Raw genomic sequence first — 22067 nt, forward strand, 5'->3', positions numbered from 1 at the left:
CACGTGCTGGAGCCGGCTCAGCGCCCAAGGTTTAGATTCTAGGTTGGACGTGCAGCGCCTTGGCCGTCCCTTCCTCGGATGTCCGGTCTGCTCTCCACGGCCGGACTCTGCTGCCCGGTGTGGTTACCCACCCTGGGCCGGCCTGAAACCCCAGAACTGTCGAGGGTCGGCTCGCTATGGTTAACTGTTAACGCGGGACGGTCGTGCTGGCGCGTCGTCAAGGTCGGGTCCAGGGGCGGGGTAGGGGTGGCGTGCCCATAACACCTGCCTCGACGCGGTTCAGAGTCCCGCGCTCCCGAAGCCACGCGGTCACGCCTCCCCTCTAGCCCCGCCGAGGCTACTACGGAAGCCCGCGGGGCACACCTGCGCTGGCAACCGCGGCACCGGTCGCGCTCCCCTATTGGCTGGTGGCGCTGGGAGCATTCTGCGACAAGGCGGTGAGGCCGCCCGGGAGGGCGGGGCGGGACGGGAGAAGGCGGGACTGGCAGGCTCTGAGCCCCGCCCCTTCCGCTTCTCGGACCTGACCTTCCGGCAGCCGGGTCGCGGCCTGAGCCGACATTGACAGGTCTTCGCGATTCGGCCCGACGCGCCCCCTCTCGCGACATCATGGTGGCGTATTGGCGACAGGCTGGACTCAGGTAGGCCCAGGCCTCGGGAAGATCGGGTCTCTGGGGCACGGGGAGGTACGGGGCGGCCCGGGGTCGGAGGTCACGCCGGGTGCTTCGCGGATGGGGGTCGGCCCGGCGAGTGAGGTCCCAAGATGGCGGCCTGCGGACGCTGAGCTAGGGTCACGGCCGCCGGGGCCCGAGCACCTGCCAGCACCTGCCGGAGTGTCGCCGAGCTCCTGCGTGCCCCCAGTAGCGCCCTCGACAAGTGCCATGTCTTCTCAAGGACGGCGCTTCTCACCCGCGCGGCCTTTGGCCTTTGAATTGGACTCAGTTGAGGTTCTGGAAGTAACAGAGCTCGAGAGAGCGGAGGGGTTCTCTGGGTGTAACCACGGTCACCATAGCTGGCGTTTCTTTCCAGCATCATTAAAAATTAACTCCTGTTGTCAGGTTTATCGGTAAAACGGGTGAAAGCCCTTGATAAGGTGTAAAGGGCCCTGCCACAGGTGAGCGGTGGCTCCTGGGAAGCCAGAATGTGGAGCGCACTGGAGGCCGTGGCTTCTGATGAGACGGAGAAACCATGGATCTAGGTATCACACCTGGTTTCTTTGCCCGTACACCCAGTTGAGCTGCTCACCTGGCTCAGGTTAACACACCTTGTCACTTGACTAGATTAAGTAGCACCTCCTAATGGTGACCTGTGGGTTTGTGACTGGGCAACCCAAGAGTTTCCAGATTTTCAAGGTCGAAGCAGAGTTCTGTAGGATTGGAGGCATGATGGTCCCCCTCAGAGGCAACGCCTACCACGAGACAGGTGGGGCAGACCAGCTCATCTCATGTGGTCTTTCATCCTCCCAGCCACCAGTGGGACAAATACTGTTATCCTCTGCTTTGTCCTGTTGTTTTTACAGGTGAGCACATTAGACAAAAAGATGGAAAGGTTACCAGTTCCTAGGAGTGGAAGCAAGAATCTGAACTCCTACCTCTGGCTCCCCAAAAAACAAACCTGAAAACATGAGAAAATAGTCAGCAGCAAACTCCCCTTCCTGTTTTCAAAAAGTGTGAAAAGTGAGCTTACATCTCCTGGAAAATAAGGTGTTGATGGGAGTCCCATGTAGCAAACAGGAAGCAGGCTGTCAGATATTTTGCTAGAATTGATGTTCTCTAAGCACTTCTCAGTTTAACTTAAAAACTTTGATTGGAAAGTTATTTTCAATGGCACACCTGTGAATCAGAATCCAATATTCTAAGGAAAACCTTTAAATAATCAGAAGTAGAGCTCTTTTCATTCAAAATAGGTTTTTTTTTTCCCTCCTCTTTTAATTATGTATGGTTTATCTTGTAAGAATAATAAAAGGCAAAATGTTGAATTAAATGGGAAAAAGTACAGTTATGTTATACCCTCTGTTAACATTTAGAACTGTGCTGTGGGTTTTTTCCTCTAATAAATCTATGCATCTTTTAGTTCAAATTAATATGTATTGAAGAGAAAACAGTGCAAGGAAAAATAAAAAATCTCCCATTCTAATACCAGTGAAGGCTTTGATACATTTCTTTCTGGATTTCTCTTTGTATAGATTCCTTTTGCATCAGTCGTTTATTTTAAAGTTCAGTTCTACAATAGTGTACAACGAAACCAAAAGCATAGGAAGGAAAACAAAAGCATAGTCACACAACCAGTCTGGCTGAATCATTGATTATTAGCTTTCTTGCGCTCTCATTTCCTCCCAGCTACATCCGATACTCCCAGATCTGTGCAAAAGCAGTCAGAGATGCACTGAAGACCGAATTCAAAGCAAACGCCATGAAGACTTCTGGCAGCAGCGTAAAAATTGTGAAAGTGAAAAAGGAATAATCTGTAAGTTACTGATATATTCAGAAAAACAGTTGCACCATAAGTTTTTAGAAAGCTTTTAAAAATCAGATTTCAGCTTTCTGAAACAACTGTCCATGTTTGGTCAGTTGGTACATTTAGAGTTAGTGGGATGATCATTTGAGGCATACAGGTTGTAGAAGTCCCATGGCTTAATCAAAGAAAGTCATTGGGAGGCCCTGACAAGCAGAAGTAATTGCCACATTGATTTTCAGTTCATTTAGCGAAGCTTAGGTAAAGAGCCATCGGTCATCTTATTTTAATTAAACCTGTTTCATTTGCACAAAATCAAATAATTCGGAGGATAAACTCCCAACTTTTATAATTGTTATTGGAGTTATGTAACTACTTCAGGAGCTTGAAAAATTACACTTCTTTGAGAGTTTCTTTTCCCCACATCTGCTAATGTTCTCAAGCATGAGGGCTGCAAGTATAGGCAAGGGTCCTGATTTCATATCAAGCATTAAAATCATCAAGACCCTGCAGTGGATACTGTTTGCTAAATTTATTATGCTTTCAGAGTTTGGCTCATTTCATCTCTGATGTTGGCATTGCAAAGTAAGACAGTTTTGTACTGTTGATAAGTTCAAACTGCTAAAGTGATTTGATCTCTAAACCACTTTCTTGACTTTATTATTTCAAAGATAAAGTGAGGCAAATTACCAGAGGGATGTTTTTCAGATTTAATTTTCTTGTTTTGCTTTAAAAAGAAAAAAAAGCTTCAGATCCGCAGTAGCAAGGAAGTGTGATAAATATTAATCCTTTAGCAGCTTGTGGTTATGAGCAATTTTACTTATTGGAACTGTCTCCCCTAAGCATTCTTCATTTTCATTTTAAATTAGTAAATATTTTATTACAAGTCTGGAGATGCGGTGTTTTGAATTGAGCCCTGTTATTGCTGGGGCTCTCTGTCTAATCTCATCATTCTGAGGAATGAGACCTTTAGGTTGGATTGTTTTTTAACAGCTAACTGAGAAAAATCACCCCATCTCTGCCTGCAGCATGGCTGAGCCAAACCATTGAATGCCCGCAACCTTGCGATGTCCTTGGGGCCAGGAAGTGGGGTCTGGCTCCAGTAAACAGCACAGGGACCATTGTCTACACCTCGTACAGGGAATGAGCCCCCACTGCCTCAACGTCTTCTAAAGGCAGAGTGTTTCTTAACTATGGGGAGAGTGTTTGTCTTTACTTAGCCGGGAAGTGCCTCTTTGGCTGGGGCCGCTCACGTGAACCCGTACTTTTTACATCTGAGAGCCAGGGTTTATCACCAGCTGAGGGAACTGAAGCCGCAGTCGTATTAATACAGCTCATTGTAAGGAAGTTATTTCCCCTATTTGTGTTGGATTTTTAAGAAAACATAAAAGGACCAGCAACTTGGATTTTCTCTTTTCCTTCTAGACCCTGAGTACAGCCTGAATGCTGCATGTTCAAGGTGAAGCTGTGAGCACGTATTATAGCAGATTGGAAACCATCTCCCTTCATGGAAAAAAAACAAAATAATACCTGTGTTGTTCATAGATTGACAATGCCAGTAAATTAAAGTACAGTTCACTCTAGCTGTTGGTTTTTGGTTTCTGTCAGACTTCTTCTTTATGGGAGCCATCTGCACGGCTGCAGGAGTATGATCAAGGGAGAACAGAGACTTCCTGTCCATCCAGTGGTTAGCACTCCGAGCTGCAGGGGGCATGGGTTCGATCCCTGGTTGGGGACCCAAGATCCCACAGCCACCCAAAAAAAAAAACCCAAAAAGTTGAAGAAGAGATGTCATATCTAGTGACCAAAGGGATCCAGGAGACATTTTGAAAATGTCTCAAAATAGTGCTCTTTTTCATGACATTAATTGACAGAATTGGGCTCTGTCATCAAAGCTGTCTTACTCCTTATCTTCTAATTGCAGACGTGTCAGAGGTAGAGGCCAGGGGTGGGGGAGGGGAGGTGGGTTGTCTGCTGGCCTCATCCTCCTTTGCAGGCACCCGTCATATCCAAGTGGTGCCACTTAGCCAGCAGGCTAAGTGAAAATGATTATTAAAAGCATAGATTAGAAGACAAAATACTAAATTGTAGTATTCATTTCTTATCACGCACTTCAAATCTATAGAGGAGTACTTTTAATGTTGAAATTATCAAGCATAAAATACCTTTTACTTTGTTTTATAAATGGACTTTTATATCCTGGGAGTGTTTCTCCTAGGAAACTAGACGAAACCACTCAGTAACTTGCTTATGGAGTTGATGGTTGAGCTGACATGAAAATCTAAGGCTCTGGACTGCAGGTCTCAGGCGTGATCGTGACAGCCATCCACTGTACTTTTTGGGGTAATTCATTTACCCTTTAAATACTTAGAGATAAAGAATTGTTGAAAGTGTAGTGTTTCTCTTTCTTTGAAACTTGAAAGCACTTGTCTAAGTAAAATCCCACTGCAAAGCTAGAAACTGCTTGACTGATAACCACTTCTGGAGGATGGAGAAATACAGCTGGACAGGAAATTTTGAAACACTTCAGCTTCTGCCCCAGGAATGGCTCTCACCTTGGTACTTAAGCTCACTATATAATTTATCAGGGCCACTCAGCCATGCTGAGGACGAGCCCAGGAGAACGCTTTTGTTCTTGGCTCCTGGAGAGGACTTCCTGCCCCAGACTCTTGACCTGTGTGTAAGTTTTATCTCATTCTCCGCACAGGGCGCACGAAGAGGAGCGGGGGTGCTGAACAGAAGCCGCTTAGGAGCCCCTTGAGTCCTGTGCCTGAGGCTTTTGTCCTGAGCTTTTGAAGTCAGGGCCCCTCAGTTGTCATGCTTCAGTCCCCACAATTAAGTTACCAGGAGGCATCTTTGATTACCAGGACAGAAACAAATGACTCACAAGGCCATGGGGCCTCTGATACCAGACGAATAAAGTAACTGATAGGCAAAGGGCTGAATCATTTCCAGCCAAGTTAATTAGAGATAAGTCATTTTATTCAGGAGGCAGATGGAATAATTAGAGTCGAGACTTAGGGACAGGCCTTGTGATAAGGAAAGGATTAAAGTTAACTGAGTAAAGGACAGATTCACTGCTCAGTAGAGATTCTGTGTGGTTCTTCATGATTAAAAACAGTCCTGAACTGTTAGCATGAGGCCCTGCGTCAACGTCCCACTGGGTGGCTGGCAGGACCACTGTGTCCAGAACACCAGGGGGCCTGGTCAGATGGAGTTGTGGGTATTTCACTAAGCACCTGCGTGACTTGTGAGGGATTCAGTCTCCTCATTCACACAAGGTTCTTGTGTGTGAAGTGAAGGAATCAAATGCTCTAAAATCCTGAGTCTACCATCTCAGTCTCAGAGAGACCAATGTTGCTGTAGCCACTGTACAGCTAAAGGAAGAGGCCCTTCAAAATTGGGACAGATTTCTTTTAGTGTGTTTGGTTGTTTTTTTTTAAATCTATATCTACTTAGCTCAGCTGATAAAGAATCTGCCTGCAATGCAGGAGACCCCGGTTCAATTCCTGGGTCAGGAAGATCCCCTGGAGCATAGATAGGCTGCACACTGCAATATTCTTGGACTTCCCTGGTGGCTCAGCTGGTAAAGAGTCTGCCTGCAATATGAGAGACCTGGGCTTGATCCCTGAGTTGGAAAGATCCCCTGGAGAAGGGAACAGCTACCCACTGCAGTATTCTGGCCTGGAGAAGTCCATGAACATGGGGTTGCAAAGAGTCAGAAGTGAAAGTGAGCAACTTTCACTTCACCATACAAAAGAGTAGGATAGTGGGATGCATTTTGAAATATTTTAAACTACTCAACATTAATAAGTCTGGGCAGTTAGACTCCAAGAAAAGGAATTTATTTAGTCTGAAATAAAGCAATTTAGCCATTTAAAATTGAATGTATTTTAATGATTACTATTGAGCAAGCAAAAATCTTTACAGTAATATAAATCAGCAGGGTTTTGTTTTTTTACTTTAGATCTGTATCCTTTCCTGCATCTATTTAATTGCCTTTTTAGATTTGAGAAAGTGAAAAAAGTGCCAGAGGAAGCATGTGTATAAATTCTTATGTAATCACAGGTTATAAGTCTTTTTAGCATCTAAAGAAGTTATGAACTCAAACTAAGAGTAATTCAGATGCAGTTTCTTATTAAATCTGCTTTCGGTTTTAGTGCTTTTTGAACCACAGGTAGAAGGTGTTTAAAACTTTATTTTTTAAAATTCTGTAAATATAAGGCATGTCACAATACAAACATCGAGAGAATTTTTCTCTTGGTGCATATTTTAGTTATTTTCTCGTGATATGCACGTGAAAAGAGTGAAGTTTCTCAAAATGAGCTACTATCACCCATCCACTGGCTGCCTTATTACTGCAGGTTACAAGGCAAATAGATGAAAACCCAGTTGCCTGCAAGTAAATAGTTCCTCCCATCACCGACTGCCCATGGATCCAATTGGATAACTCCGTGGTAATTCTAGAAAGCCATTAAAACCCTTCAGGCGCTGGATGGGATGGCAGTGCTGTATGTCAGAAATAGGTAAACTGTAATTAAGAAGTTATGGATGATTTGATTACGCTCTTGTGTATTTGGTCCTGTTGTAATGTGAACAGATTAAAATTGTGTAATGGCTAAAGGTGTGTCATCATGCAAACATTTATGGCAACTTCTGCAAATTAATATCAACTGTAAAAGTTCCCTAATGAGACAGTGTCCTCCATAACCTCGAAGGACACTACAGCCACCGCTGCTTAATTCCTCCGTTTCAGTGGTCGCTGGGCGTGCATGTGCCCTTTCTAAAGAGCAGGGCAGCTGCAGAGCCCTTTGAGGAGGGTTGCTGCATTAAAGTGAAAAGGGCATTTTGAAATAGCCTTTACAAGAACCAAAGATGATGAATGAATTCCCAGAATCAAACATTAATAAGAAACTTTAAAGTATCTACATATATGTTAAGAGCTAGTTATACAGGGCGCTTCCCTGGTGGACTCGTGGTTAAGACTCTGAGCTCTCAGTGCAAGGCATGCAGGTTTAGTTCCTGGGAACTAAAGAGCCCACATACTGCACAGCACAGCCAATTTAAAAACATTTTTAAAAGGTAGCTAGAGGATGAGATGGCTGGATGGCATCACCGACTCGATGGACATGGGTTTGAGTAAACTCCAGGAGTTGGTGATAGACAGGGAGGCCTGATGTGCTGCGATTCATGGGGTCACAGAGTCGGACACGACTGAGCGACTGGACTGAACTGAACTGATTCAGACATAAAGATCAGAAGACTGGAGTTGTTATTTTGTGGGGTTTTTTGCCTAGGTATTTTTTTGGGAAGGACTGCCACTTTCCTTTCCTCCCTTGTCCCTTTTGCAATCGGTATGCTGAAGTGTATACACAATCTCCACAATTTACTAGTGGTCACTGACTCCCGTGTTCCTCTGTGTGGCTCCCAAACACCAAGCAGTCACATGACTTGACTCCTGGAGGTCAGCAGGTGTGAACAAGTGGGCAGCGGGCCATGCATTAAGAGAGAACCTACGGTGAGAGCCTTAACAGTCCGGAGATGCCAACCAGTACAGATCCCCATGTGCTTACCAGGGTAGCTAATGCCTATACAACTTAACCTCACCTGCAGGGGCTCCCCCACACCCCCCACCCAGTCCATCTCCACACACAGCAAATAGCCAAATCAGATCTTTAAACAAAGGGAGCACTCTACAGTTAATTCACCTGCCTATTAAAAAGAATAAAACCAAGCTTGTGCACAGAATACCACACTCTTCAAGACCCTAGTGCCCGTCAGTACTTCCCCGCCCCCCACCCCACCCCCCAAAGTTCCCCATCAGAGCTAACGCTGAGTGGCTGCGGGTGGGTCGTTGTGTCACAGCACAGAACCGGCCTGCGATCACGGGGGTGACTTGCTCATCCTAATAGCGCTCCGGAAGAGCCAGCCTCAGGCAGGGCCTCTCGCCGTTACTGTTCCTTGTCTGCCGGTTCCACTTCTGCTTCCCCCTCTACCTCCGCCTTCTCTTCCACATCCGCTCTGGCGTCTTGAAACTGTTGGTACTCGGACACCAAATCCTGGATGTTACTCTCAGCTTCAGCAAACTCGCTGATGTCCATCCCCTCGCCGGTGTACCAGTGCACGAAGGCCTTCCTCTTGAACATGGCCGAGAAATGCTCGGAAATCCTGCCGAACAGCTCCTGGATGGCTGTGTTGTTGCCGATGAAGGTGGCCGCCATGCTCAGCCCCCGGGGCGGGATGTCGCACACGGCCACCTTGACGTTGTTGGGGATCCACTCCACGAAGCAGCCGCTGTTCCTGGTCTGCACGTTGAGCAGCTGCTCGTCCACCTCCTTCGTGGACATCCGGCCCCGGAAGATGCAGGCCACGGTGAGGTAGCGGCCACGGCGGGGGTCGCAGGCGGCCATGGTGTTGCGGGCGTCAAACATCTGCTGGGTGAGCTCGGCCACGGTCAGCGCGCGGTACTGCTGGCTGCCCTGGGCCGTGAGCGGCGCGAAGCCGGGCATGAAGAAGTGCAGGCGTGGGAAGGGCACCATGTTCACGGCCAGCTTGCGCAGGTCAGCGTTGAGCTGGCCCGGGAAGCGCAGAGAGGTGGTGATGCCGCTCATGGTGAGGGACACCAGGTGGTTGAGGTCCCCGTAGGTGGGCGTGCTGAGCCGCAGCGTGCGGAAGCAGATGTCGTAGAGCGCCTCGTTGTCGATGCAGAAGCAGGCGTCGGAGTTGACCACGAGCTGGTGCAGCGCCAGCACGGCATTGTAGGGCTCCACCACCGTGTCCGACACCTTGGGTGAGGGCATCACGCTGAACGAGTTCACGATGCGGTCGGGGTACTCCTCGCGGATCTTGCCCAGCAGCAGCGTGCCCATCCCCGACCCCGTGCCCCCGCCCAGTGAATGCACTAGCTGGAAGCCCTGCAGGCAGTCGCAGCCCTCGGCCTCGGTGCGCACCACGTCCAGCACGCTGTCCACCAGCTCGGCGCCCTCCGTGTAGTAGCCCTTCGCCCAGTTGTTACCGGCCCCGGAGTTACCTGCGGGCACAGGGGACTTGGTCATCCCTCTCCCCCACCCCAGGAACGGGCGTGGGGGCTGGGGAGGATGCACACCTCCAGGAGGCGCTCTTGCTCTCTCCCCAGTGGAACCTTCCAGAAAAACCTACCGTGAACAAAGCTGTCCGGTTGGAAGAGGGTCCCCACTCTGCTAGATCGGATGCTGTCCATGGTCCCGGGTTCCAGATCCACCAAGACTGCTCGGGGCACGTATTTCTTACCTGCTTAGAAAGATATGAAGTTAGCAAACTTCTAACTTGTTTTTCTGAAGGTTCATGTTTCATCAAAGTAGAACCTAGGTAGGGGGAAAGAGTCCTTCTAGAAAGTGTCTTGGGTAGAAAGACTGGCAGTGATAGCTTGGACCCCGACAACAATCACAGAAATCTGTAAAAAGCTTCAGAAATCACTTCTTCCACCATTGTCCATTTTGTTTTTTCTCTTGCGAGTGATGAGGATTTTGTTCCTATTGGAACTGACTCTACTTTTTATTTAAAAACCGGAAAGGCAAAGTTCCCTGGCTGTGCAGTGGTTAGGACTCTGCAGTCTCACTGCCCAGGGCCCAGGTTCAATCCCTGGACCAGGAGCTGAGATCCCACAAGCCACAGTGCATGGCCAAAAAACCGCAAAACAATTAATAAAATAATTAATTAATTTAAAAATAAAAACCAGAAAAGGAAGATAAGGGAAAAAATAAAATAATAAAAACCAGAAAGGAAGGTCAGGGCCTAAACAGTCTGTGTTGGCAGTGTGGCCCTCCTGTGACCAGAGACAGCCTTTCCAGGGCTACCCTCAGTAGCTCTCAGAATATTACCCGCCTGTCCCTCTGGTCTCGCAGGCCCTCCTCTCTCTGCTGTGTCCCCAGGGCCGGTGACCATGGCCAAGAGCGCAGTGTCGTACCGTGAGCCTCGTTGTAGTACACGCTGATCCTCTCCAGCTGCAGGGCGCTGTCCCCACAGTAGCTCCCGGCCCAGTCTATCCCATGCTCCTCTCCAATCACCTCCCAGAACTGAAAGCAGAAGGAGAGAAGGTCAGTGTCCAGAGGGATCCCGCTGAAGGCCAGGTTGGAGCCGGCAGATTGAGCAGAAAGACAGGAAGCGAGAGCTCTGGGTCTGCATTCCTCCCTGAGACTTATCTTTGGGGCCCTTTTCCTACCTGCCCGCCCCTTCCTAAATTTATGCTTTGTCCCTGCTCCTAGCCATGAAGATGAAAACAGTGTTTTATATCCACCTGAACTGCTTCAATACAATGTAACACATAAAATGTCAAATTGGATTTTGTTCCTGTGAAATTCAGGCCCCCATGTACATTAATGCTCTTCTTTTAGAATTTCACATCAGTGTATCTCTAGTTAGGCCTTACAGTGCATCCAGCTAGCAGAGTATAGATCCCATTAAGTGAAAATAAACTGAATTCTTATCTGACTGCATGATAACATCTCATTCCACTTTGCGGATTTATTTTCATGCAGTTTTTCCCAAAAGCCCATCACGAGGACACCTATGCATGCTTTTAAACAGTGCGCATTTTGGATGATCAGATATGTGCTCAATTCAAAATTATGCATAGCCATTTTCTGGTAACTATTTGAAACATATTATACTTTCAGTCACATACACATATTATTCATATAGATATGTGCCAGGCTTTTATGGATACAGTTACTGAAATGGCCCCTTTTCATTACCCCAGAGAAGCACAAATATACTTGAAAATGTATTCGTTTATGTTCAATCCCCAAGGCTTTTTCCAACCACATTTTTAAATGATAGCTCTGCTTCGGCCTTGATCTTATTAATATAAGACTCTATTTTATAGTAAATTATCAGCAGAGAAAAAAGAAGGTTCTCTGAAACCACAAATTAAATGTCTTGTGTATACTTAGGGATGATTCACATTGCTGTATGGCAGAAACCAACACAACATTGTAAAGCAATTATCCTCCAATCAAAAATTTTTTTAAATACCAAAAAAATAAAATCAGGAGTGAGACTAACAAAAAAAAAAAAAAATGCGTCCTAAAAGTTCTTATGGGCCCAAATAATAAGTTTTTGCTGGGTCTTTAACCATTAGGCAGCACAGTTCTGGACCCAGAGCTGAGACCCTGCCTAGACCCTGCACTCCCTGCCTGGATCCTATCTTCATCTTATCTTCCAACTTCAGAGCAGTAGGGGCCCATGCCTCCCTTGTCTGTGTGTTTGAGTTTCGAATGTCTTATCACTCCAGCAAGGAAGGATGACATCTTCTTTGTTAAGCGGTCATTTTCTTTGCCCCAGGTTTTAAACACCTGTTTTAAAAGAGTTTCATTTTTTCCATAGCTGTGTCAGTTACAGTAGCCAAAATTTGGAAACAATACAGATGCCCTTGCAGATGACTGAATAAACAAACGTGATCTATCTGTACAGATGGATTGTTATTCAGCCTTAAAAAGGAAGGAAGTTCTGACACCTGCTACAACAGGGATGGACCCTGAGGACACTACGCTAAGTGAAACAGGCCACTCACAAAAGGACAAATACTGTTATATGATAATGAAATTCATAGAGACAGAGAGGAGAATTGCAGGTGCCAGGAGTAGGGGAGAGGAAATGGGGAGGTAGTGTTTAATGGTATGTATGAAGTTTTAGTCTTACAAGAAAAAAGCAATTTAAGTTTAGTTTTTCAAGAAAAGCATTTTGGAGATTGGAGGCATGACAGTGTAACTATACTTAACACTACTGAAGTAGATACTTAAACATGGTTACAAATGGTAAATTTTACATCATCTCATCACATATAAACTTTTAAGTTGTAATGCAATAAAGTTTTTAATGCAATTCATGCTAGTAGAAGTAATTTCAAAATAGTAAAGAGAATAATCAGACAGCTGTTTCATAACAGAACTGATCACTCTAAAATTAGAGTTGAAGAGGGCTGCCCTGGCAGTCCAGTGGTTAAGAATCCACCTTGCAATGCATGGAACACCGACTCAATCCCTAGTCTGAGAGGATCCCACATCCCATGGAGCAACGAAGCCCATGAGCCGCAACTACTGAAGCCCAGGCTCCCAAGAGCCCGTCCTCGGAAGCAAGAGAACACTGCAATGAGAAGCTCCCCCCGCCTGCCTCTACTGCAATGAAGAGTAGCTGCCGCTGGACACAACTAGAGAAAACCCACATGCAGCAGCGAAGACCCACCACGGCCAAAAATAAGTAAATAAATCTTTTTAAAAGTAAATTTAAAAAAACTTAGACTTGGAGGTATTGGGCTCTGGTATCTGTTTCTTAGCCTTGGTCAATAGAACCAAGTATTTTTTAGAAAAATGCGATGGAGGAGGAGAAAAACTTATTTATATCGCAAAGGATTTATTTTAATTATTTCTGTTGCTGAACACCAAAAATTTTAGGTTTACCACTTTGATTTTCTGTTGCATTCAAAATAAATTATAGTTGATCTTTTTTAACTGGAACATAAATACAGGAGGGGAGGGAAAGATATCTTAGTGATACAGTGGAAAAATTTTCCCAAGAAATTTTTGAAAACTATTTTGAGACAAAATTACTGGTTTTAGATACGAATGCAGAAGTGATCAAAGTTAAAACAATTGACAGATGTTTTATACACATGTAACTGTCCACAAAATTAACAGGAGTTAGATTTACCCTTTAAGCCTTTTCCTATGCCCTCAGTCTCTTTAACTACTACAGACATCGTTTGACGTCAGTAAGTCAGACACTGGGCAAGCGCGTAGATCTGCTGGGCTCGGATCCTCCCTGTTACCTTAGGGGCTTTTTCTATGCTGTGGATCAAGGACAGTAGTAGTTGGACGTTCCTTACCTTGGCTCCAATCTGGTTGCCACACTGGCCAATCTGGATGTGTACGATCTCACGCATCCTTGCTCTGCGCCTGAGGATCAGACCTGCCTGGAGCGAGTCCCTAGTCTGAGAGAGCTGCTGGTCACTGCCGCAAGCCTTACACAACTCTGGTCATCGCAGTGACGGGACCCACTGACCAGGCTGCCTCCCGCAGTGACCCAAGGGTGTGTCCAGCCTGGAGGCCCAGCCCCTGCCCCTCTCTGCTCTGTCATCCTTGTAGAGGGGGAGTTCTTCCTCTCCCAACACGGAATATTGCCCGATCATTTCCTAGAGTTCAAGACCAAAGGCTGCTGTTGTGTGCGGTGCCTATAGGACTGGCAGCAGGCCTCAGCCTTGCATGGTGGAGTCTGGGCACCAGCTCCGGGCCCCCAGTTGGTCAGACTCCTAGCTCACCGGGGCAACCAGGACCACCTCCAGAGACCTTTCCCACCCAAGCCAGTTGTATTATCAGAAATCCTTTTGTCTAAATGCATGGCATGACAGATGAGTCCACAAATTCCAGAGCATGAAGTGGCTTCACTACAGCCACACATACAACCAATTAGACATCACCCCACCCTCCCTCAAGAACCTGCCATGGCTCCCCTGTCTTCAGCTGTGCTTTGTCTAAAAGCCACTGGTGGCGCTAAGGTGGAACATGGATAGACAGTTCTGATTTTTATGTTGTATATTTTAATGTTAATAGAAAAAAAAAAAAAAACTTGCTAAGTCTCTTTAGTCATGTCCAATTCTTTGCAACCCTATGGACTGTAGCCCACCAGGCTCCTCTGTCCATGAGGATTCTCCAGGCAAGAGTACTAGAGTGGGTTGCCATGCCCTTCTCCAGGGGATCTTCCCAATCCAGGGATCGAACCTCGTCTCTTGTCTCCTGAGGTTCTTTACCACTAGCACCACCTGGGAATCCCAATAGTAAAATGATAAGAGAAAGTCTGCTTTTTCAACTTGGCCAAATTTGTAATGGGTGACATGTGATTCTTGGGAGTTTGGGAAATCAGAATGGAGACATAAGATCTAAACTCTCCGGCTTGCCATCAAGGCCTTTGTTAACCTGGCTCCAGGCTTCCATCCCAACACCCCCTCCAGACTTTGGTCCTGCGTGGTCAGGGTTCTGGAATATTCCCTCCTCCACACTGGGCCGTGGGGTTTTCAGCTCTCTCCCAGCACATTGTTCATACTGGCGGTCACTCGCCCCTCCCTGACATGACAAGGCCCCCTTTAACGTAAAAGCCTGTGACAGCCCCGCCCACCTCTCTGCCCAGGACACAGCCTGGCTGCCCCTTTACACCACCACGCAGCTCTCCTCTGTTGCCCCTTTGCTCTCATCACAGGGGTCTCACTGACTTTGGTTCCTTTACCAAACGATGAAGTCCCTCAGACCCAGTGAGGGTGTCCCTGACACCCAGTGAGGGCCACACAGGAGATGCTCAGCCCTGCACTCCCAGCAAACCAGGCTCACCACCAGCCCCTGCCCATCACCTCTCACCCTGCAAGCCCCAGCCTGACCATCGGCTCCTAAACCGCGTGCCTTCCTACAGGCCTGGGGAGACCTCGATGTGAGGTCAGTGACATGAGCAGGGAAGTTATCCCCAGTGGACTTTCTGGGGAATATAATCTCCAGTCCTCCCAGGAGTTCAACCACAGAGCCAAGAGCTGAGGTGAACGCTGGGAGGGAAACCACAGGTGGGGAAGAAAGACTTTGTCCCTTGGTGCCGGCCTCAGGCCCACTCCTGTCTGTTGTCCAGTGATCTCACCCGTCATGTGCAGACTAAGAGCTCCATGACCCATGGACAGGTCCTGGACCAGGGAAGAGTTGCTGTGAGGGACACGAAGGGGACCATTGTGGACATTTGAGCACAGACTGTGTAGATAGGATGATAACATTGCAGTCACGTTCTATTTCCTGAACTTGATCCTGGCCTGGGGAACACGTGCATGCAAGCCCTAGTTTTCAGGAGACACTTTGAGGTATTCAAGGTCACCACGCAACTTTCTCTGAAACAGCAGGGCAACGATGACTGAGTGACGCATGGAGAGAGAGGTTAAGCAAACTGGGACGTGTTAAGAGTTGGCGAATCTTTCCAAACTTAGAAATGAGATGAGGACTCTTGCGACATGTCTCTTAGTTTGGAAAGTTCTTTCTACTCCAAGTTGAATGACCACATCATTCACACCTGCATCTGCTCCACACTCGGCTGCCCCCAAGGTAAAGAGGAGACAGTGTAAATACAAGAGAAGAAATATGCTTGTGCTTAGCAGTATTTTTCACGAATTAAAAAATACACAGTGGGGAGGGATGAATTCAGAAGTTGAGTTTTCCTTTTTTTTGGGGGGGGGGGGCGGCGCTGTGCTGTGTCTTAGTTGCAGCATATGAGATCTATTTCCCTGAGCAGAGAGCGAACCCAGGTCCCCTGCGTTGGGGGAGTGGAGTCTTAGCCACTGGACCACCAGGGAAGTCCCAGGGGGTTGAGATTAACAGATAAACCCTACTATATATAAAATAAATAACCAACAAGCACCTGCCGTACAGCACAGGGAACTCTACTCAATATTTTGTAATAAACTTTAAGGGAAAATCATCTGAAAAAGAACAGATGTTTATTAAAAAAAAAAAAAGAATCACTGTGTTAAACACCTGAAACTAACACAATATAGTTAAATATATATTAAGAAATATATATATACACACACACAGAATGAGCCTTTCAGCTTCCATGGATGTCACCCCACTTGCCTTTACTCCTTCCTCTTCCCTTCGTGCCCCCACCTGCCCTGCCCGCCCTCCCCTGGCCCGGCAGGCCCCAGCGTCTCTGAGGCTGGAACAGGAGACAGACCCTGGGGGGTCAGGGACACCCCCCCTCCTCCGGTGGCCCTAGAGCTTTGATGGCAGTTTCCAACACTCAGCCTTGTTTGCCCATCACTTATATTCCTGCCTTATCTCCCCAACAGCCTGGGAGTTGCTGCATCGCTTCACCTTCGAGTCCCCAAAGTGCCTCAGTCAATGTTTGCTGAGTGCAGACCAACAGCTGGGCGAGGGTGAGCAGCCCCACTCAGAAGGGCCAGCTTCCCCACAGCCAATAATGTGTTTATTCAGGAGTGTGTCCTAACGGGCGGGGAGGGGCGCGGGGACTCTCTCCTCCTTTCCTAGGAGGTGGTCCAGGCTGAACAGGGATGGTCCGTGGAGTCAGCACAGACCTACTTTAGGAAGTTGCTGGAGGCGGTGGGGGGCAGAGCTGCTGGGAGGGTCTGGGGGTGCCCTCCACCTGTGTTTTCACTCCATTCCGGAGGAATGCAGTCCAGCAAGCTGGGCGCCCCCAGCCTCCACCCTCCTTGGAGCACCCTCCTTGGGTCACCTGAGTTTGCCAGAATTCCAGATGAGCGCTTAAAAGGTTTTTCTGTTAATGGTAGCAAAAAGGGGGAAGAAGAGGAACCCTGTTTGCTCTGATTCCAGTGGGGCCAGTGGTGTTTACTCAGCCCGGGTGGCATGCGCTGTCAGAGGTGGGGGCTGATGGGGGTGGTGCGGATGCCAGGAAGGGAGGCTGGGATTGGGGGCCCACCTCCCTCAAACCTGGAAAGCCCAAGAGAGGTCCCGAGGCCCAAGTCTGTGGTAAGGACTGAGCAGCCCTCAACCATTGCACCGACAGTGTTTTTCGAGTCAGCTTCACATGATGGAAGGCAGCGATGCAACTGACGGTGTAGACGCCGCTGTCTCCCGGGCCTGGGTCCTGAGCGCCTACTGGGTGTCTGGCCTGAGCTGCTGTGGGCGCAGGAGTTAACATGTCGGGTGGCACCAGGAGGCAGGACATATGGCGGGGCTGACGCCAGCCTGTCTCTGCCCCTCTGTCCTTATTTATGAAAGTACCTGCTCCCCTGGGGAACACGCGCCCCTCTGGCTGCTAGGTTAGCGAGAGCCAGTGAGGTGGTGAAGACACAATTCCTTTCTCAGGCCCCCAGGAGTGCCCCCTTCCTGACGCACAGGTGAACAAGCCCCCCTGGGGGACCCAAGGTCTGCACTCCCGCCAGGCAGAAGGTGACCCCTTGCCCTGAAGCACAGCAAGGGATTCAAAGCCGCCATCTGTGATGAGCGACAAAGCCATCTTCTCCCCCGAGAAGGACTGTGACAAAGGCAGGTGACAGTGATAGGACCTGAACTGAGCTCCAGGGGGACAGTGGGCAGAAACCCCTGCACACCGGGGGTGACCCCACACGCCCCCCTGGAGATGGTTAAGTACCCTCAGGCCAGCCCTTCGTTGTGAGGAGCAGCCCTTGACAAGACGCTGTGGCAGCAAGCCCCTTCCTGGATGACACTCGGGTCTATTATGGGAACAGGACCAAGATGATAAGGAAAACCAGTGTCATCAAGAAACCCCACATCAGCTGCTCCCAGACTTCCTGCGGAGGTGACCCCAGTGGTTGGATGGAGCTCCCCGCATCCTCCACTCAGCAAATGAACTTCAAGTAGGAGAAAAACAAAGTTCTCAGAGAATTCATTGATTTCATCCGCCCCAAGCTTCCACTTCTGAGCGCATCAAAGTTCCTTGCATAACTTAAGAGAAGGCTGGTGAATTACAGTGTTTGCTTGTGATTCAGAGGCAGAAATTTTTCCAAATGTCTTAGTAAGAAAATGACATCTGAGGGGCCATTAGGAGTGACTCAGCGGATGTGGGCAGATCATCAGATGAACTGAGTTCCACTTGCTTGTACTCTCCTCCTCGTGCATTCTCCTAATGTAAAAGAAAGTTCTGGGAAAATGAATAAGTAACTGCAAGAAGAGAAAAAGTAAGCAAGAAACTAGTTACTGTTTTTCTTTAAGCCAGGCTGCCCAGCTCCACGGAGGAGTTTGAGACCTTCTCTCCCTTGGATGCCCCACGCTGACAGCTCCCCATCCCTCTCCAGCCTCAAGTTCAAAATGGGGATGACATGCCATCTCTTCGGTACATTGAGAATCAGCGTCCTGGGATGTGGCACCTCTCATTTGCAGGAGGAAACACACACACACCTCCCGTGAGCCGCCATGGCTCTGAGATACACAGAAACATTAACCTTCTCGCTCATATCTCTCCCGTCTCCCAAGGTGTGCAGCTCCTGATAAGCCATGTTCAGTGGCAGAAAGAGAGATAACACAACATGGATGAAATCAAACAAAAATATATATTTCCTCAAGCCCAGTGTTTGTCCAAGAAACCTCCACTGTACAAGCCTCAGAATTCTATTTGTTTAGCCAACAAATGTTGGCTAAGTACTCTTTGAGAAACTCAGAAGAGCTTGAAGGACCTCAGAAATGTCAGAAATGTGGTTCCTGCCCTCCAGGGGAGAGAGACTCACCTGCCAAACCTCCCTTCTCTGTCCTTCACCAAGTGCTCTGCCACCATCTCTCTGGCTGCACCCACCTCCAGTCAAAGGTCCGCAGAGTCAAAGCTGTGGTTTTTCCAGTAGTCATGTATGGACATGACGGTTGGACCATAAAGGAGGCTGAGTGCCAAAGAGTTGATGCTTTCGAGTTGTGGTGTTGGAGAAGACCCTTCAGAATCCCTTGGACAGCAAGATCAAACCAGTCAGCCCTAAAGGAAATCAACCCTGAATATTCATTGGAAGGACTGATGCTGAAGCTCCAATACTTTGGCCACCTGATGCGAAGAGCCGACTCATTGGAAAAATGCCTGATGCTGGAAAAGATTGAGGGCAGGAGGGGAAGGGGGGCACAGAGGATGAGATGGTTAGAAGGTATCACCGACTCAATGGACATGAATCTGAGCAAGCTCCTGGAGATAGTGAAGGACAGAGGAGCCTGGCGTGCATGGGGTCACAAACAGTCAGACACGATTTAGCGACTGAACAACAACAAGTCAGGGGATGGTTCTTTCATTTGGTGGAAGAGACTGAAGCTCAGAGAGGGACCTGATGGGTTGACATGTGTTCCAAGATGACACGGCAGAACCAGAGGTGGTTCTAAAAAGATGATTCCAGGTGTGGAGAGGCAGGTCGGCCAGACAGCCTTTAGCCAGGCCTCCTTCTCACCTCTGGTCCATAACTGGGTCCTGCAAGCCCTGCCGCTCATCTCAGCATCTCTCCAGCCGAATCAGTAACCCACCACCAGCAGCAGCTCTTGACCGCAATAGCCTCTAACTGACCACCACCCCCTAGCCTTCCATCCTTCCATCCTTCCTCCCAGAGGGAGCTCATAGAACATAAAGACATCACCAATGCTCCCCAGGAAACTAGCAGCCACCAGGGTAAAACCACCCCTCTCACCGCAGCTGATATATTGTTCCGATTGATGGGGAAACCCCTGGGGTGAGTGGGGAGCAGGGAGGGAGCCAAAGGAGGCAGAGACACAGGCCTGCCCCAGGGAGGGAGGGACAAGGGAGGGCTGGCTGGGACCTGGCAGCAGAGGAGGAGCCCTGCATTTGAGGACAGTGGCCTTTGGGGAGCAAGAAGCTGGCCTTAGATCCCAGAGCGCAGCAGCTGAGAGGTGCGTTTACAACCCAGGGACCTCGCCCAGCCTCCTTCTTCTCCAGCCATCTCTGAGGCCACCTGGTCACACCTACCCAGAGTGTTCGCCTTTCAAGGGCCTTGCACATGCTTGAAAAGTCCAGCAGTTTCCATGGCTGCGTCCTCGTCAGTCAATCCCAACTCGCAGGATGGCTAAGAGAACCACCCCAGAGCAAACTCCCAGAGGCCCTATCTCTGGATCCAGCTCTTCCTACTTGGACACTCTTCCTGTTTCCATGTGGCCCCTTACCAGAATGTCCACTCCTGGCAGGCAGAGACTGACACTCCTATGTCCCCAGGGCTGGGACAACGACATGGCGCATCCTAGATTCTCAGCATGCTTGCCAAGTTCCCTTTTGGGTCCCAGAAGACTGGATCCAGTGAACGAGGCAGGCCACGCTCCAAGGGCTCCAGGGGAGGCTCCTGGGTGGGCCTGATGGGACCTGCCAGGTGGATGGTGGGTGGCGTGCTCTGAAGGTGAGACTGACAGGCCAGTCTCACAAATGTGACCCCCAGGAGGCGAGTCCCCTCCCAAGCCAGCCTGTGTGACCAGCAGAGGGTGTGGTGGCGATGGCGTTTGGGGATCACATTCATGGCATAGGGTCAGCGTGAACATCTAACCAAGTGACTGTGTGGACAGAGGGGCAGCTGGCGAGGGACCCATGTTGCCCACGAGCCAGACATGCCTCCCAACATGCCAGCACCCATCACAATAAAAGCAGTATCCAAGACCTGGCTCAGCCCAGGAAGGTGAGAGAATAGGAAGTGTCTGCTCATGTCATGCAGGCAGCATGGCACGAGCCAAGAAGGAGAAGAGGGCTTGGAGGCAAGTCCACAGTAAATGAAAACTCACCTGTGTTCTTGTGCAAGTGGGGAGGCTGGGTCGGCCCCAGCCTGGCTGTAAAGTGTGAGAGATTTCTTTATCAGGACGAGGGGACAAGTCAACCTTATTTTTAGAATTGAATAGGCTTTTGTGTCATGGACTTGCATCACATGTTTGCCAGGAGACTTTATGGGGCAATAAAAAAGATAAACAGGCTAGATTCAAACCCGCCACCCATGAACCTTGGTCTGAGTACAGGTCTCTCATCCTCTCTGGAGCCTCAGTCTCCCCATCTGTAAAATGGGTGACAGCATCTGATTCCCACCTCACAGGCTTGTGCTGAGGATCAAATGAGAGAAGACTTTCCCAGACAGGAGTTGTCTAGACTGACTTTGTATCTGCCTTCGGGCACGGCTGAGCGGCAGGGACAAATCAGTTACTCAGTTACAGGCCGGCTCCCTGAGCTTCTGTCCCAGGCAGATAAGACGAGTCATTATCCACAAAACACCCTCCCAGACACGCAGAGCAGTGGTGGCGTCAGGAAGAGACAGAGCTTTCATATCCGCAGGGTCCCCAAACCTGCAACTCAGGTGCACCTGCTCTGGGGAGAGATGAGCTGGTGGGCGGGGCAGCCAGTCCAGCAACTCCTTCCTCTCTGCAGTCCCAGCAGGTTTTGAGTTTCATCTGTTCACCTTCAGAGAGCTCCTGGAGTCAAACGCCCTCCCCTCACAGCAGTGGCCAGAGCTAGGGCCCCTCCCTCAACAGACCGCAGCCCTGAGGGACTCCCAAAGTGACGCGGCCAGCTCATCCCTCAGAGCTGGGAGCCAGGCAGACGTATATCCATGGACCAGAGCCAACTTCAGAGGGGAGAAACGGCCCAGAGGCTTGACTCCATGTGGTGCACCCATCACAGGTGCTGAAGAGGCAGAGCGGGTCACAGGGGAACACACTCGCTTCTTCTTGCCTTGAAAGTTGTGGTTTCAAATGTCTGGCCTTCCTCCCCCCTCCACCTGCTAGATTTTCCCATCATCCTCTGAGTCTGCATAGCTTCCAGGGCAGGGAAACCCTGGTACACCACCACCTGTCAGCCTGAGAATGTCACCGTCCCTCCCTTTAACCTGCCTTCTCCAGGGCCCAATGTGTGACCACTGCCCCACTCTGACCCTTTCACAGACCCTGGACTACGGAGTTGCATCATCAGGCAGGCCAGCTCCAGAATGTGCAGCTCAAAATGAAAATGGGGGGGCCTTGGCAGACCAGAATCTCACCAAGTGCTAAGGGCCCTGTTGATGTCAGGTGTCACACGCTCACGACACTGGCCCTGATCATCATAATACCAACACCTGTGGACCTTCTACGAGAAGCCCAGAACACCTTTAGAGCATCCAGTTCCCCCAACACTGC

The 22067-nt window shown here is 49.0% G+C and overlaps 2 protein-coding genes across 2 annotated transcripts; one reads left to right on the plus strand and one right to left on the minus strand.

The window, feature by feature from the left end:
- The first annotated feature begins 478 nt into the window (after nt 1-478).
- ATP5F1E (ATP synthase F1 subunit epsilon) lies at nt 479-4034 on the plus strand. Its single transcript, XM_061126913.1, has 3 exons — nt 479-638; nt 2337-2463; nt 3877-4034. Exons 1-2 carry the CDS (start codon nt 607-609, stop codon nt 2458-2460), a joined length of 156 nt encoding a protein of 51 aa, XP_060982896.1. The 5' UTR covers nt 479-606; the 3' UTR covers nt 2461-2463; nt 3877-4034.
- A 2292-nt stretch (nt 4035-6326) lies between these two features.
- TUBB1 (tubulin beta 1 class VI) lies at nt 6327-13486 on the minus strand. The gene is made up of 4 exons (XM_061126915.1): nt 13313-13486; nt 10397-10505; nt 9610-9720; nt 6327-9481 (listed from the first exon to the last, which is right to left on the minus strand). Exons 1-4 carry the CDS (start codon nt 13367-13369, stop codon nt 8403-8405), a joined length of 1356 nt encoding a protein of 451 aa, XP_060982898.1. The 5' UTR covers nt 13370-13486; the 3' UTR covers nt 6327-8402.
- Between the last annotated feature and the right edge of the window lie 8581 nt (nt 13487-22067).

The sequence above is a fragment of the Dama dama genome, chromosome 23 (genome assembly GCF_033118175.1).
Source record: "Dama dama isolate Ldn47 chromosome 23, ASM3311817v1, whole genome shotgun sequence".
Lineage (NCBI taxonomy): Eukaryota > Metazoa > Chordata > Mammalia > Artiodactyla > Cervidae > Dama > Dama dama.

What these genes read in the sequence shown, in the direction of transcription:
- TUBB1 (XM_061126915.1), bottom strand. Translation starts at nt 13,369, where the DNA reads ATGCGTGAGATCGTACACATCCAGATTGGCCAGTGTGGCAACCAGATT. An exon ending in GTACTACAACGAGGCTCACG is followed by an intron (nt 9,721 to 10,396) that starts GTACGACACTGC and finishes CTTTCTAAGCAG; the next exon opens with GTAAGAAATACGTGCCCCGA. An exon ending in ACCGGACAGCTTTGTTCACG is followed by an intron (nt 9,482 to 9,609) that starts GTAGGTTTTTCT and finishes CTGTGCCCGCAG; the next exon opens with GTAACTCCGGGGCCGGTAAC.
- ATP5F1E (XM_061126913.1), top strand. Translation starts at nt 607, where the DNA reads ATGGTGGCGTATTGGCGACAGGCTGGACTCAG. An exon ending in TGGCGACAGGCTGGACTCAG is followed by an intron (nt 639 to 2,336) that starts GTAGGCCCAGGC and finishes ATTTCCTCCCAG; the next exon opens with CTACATCCGATACTCCCAGA.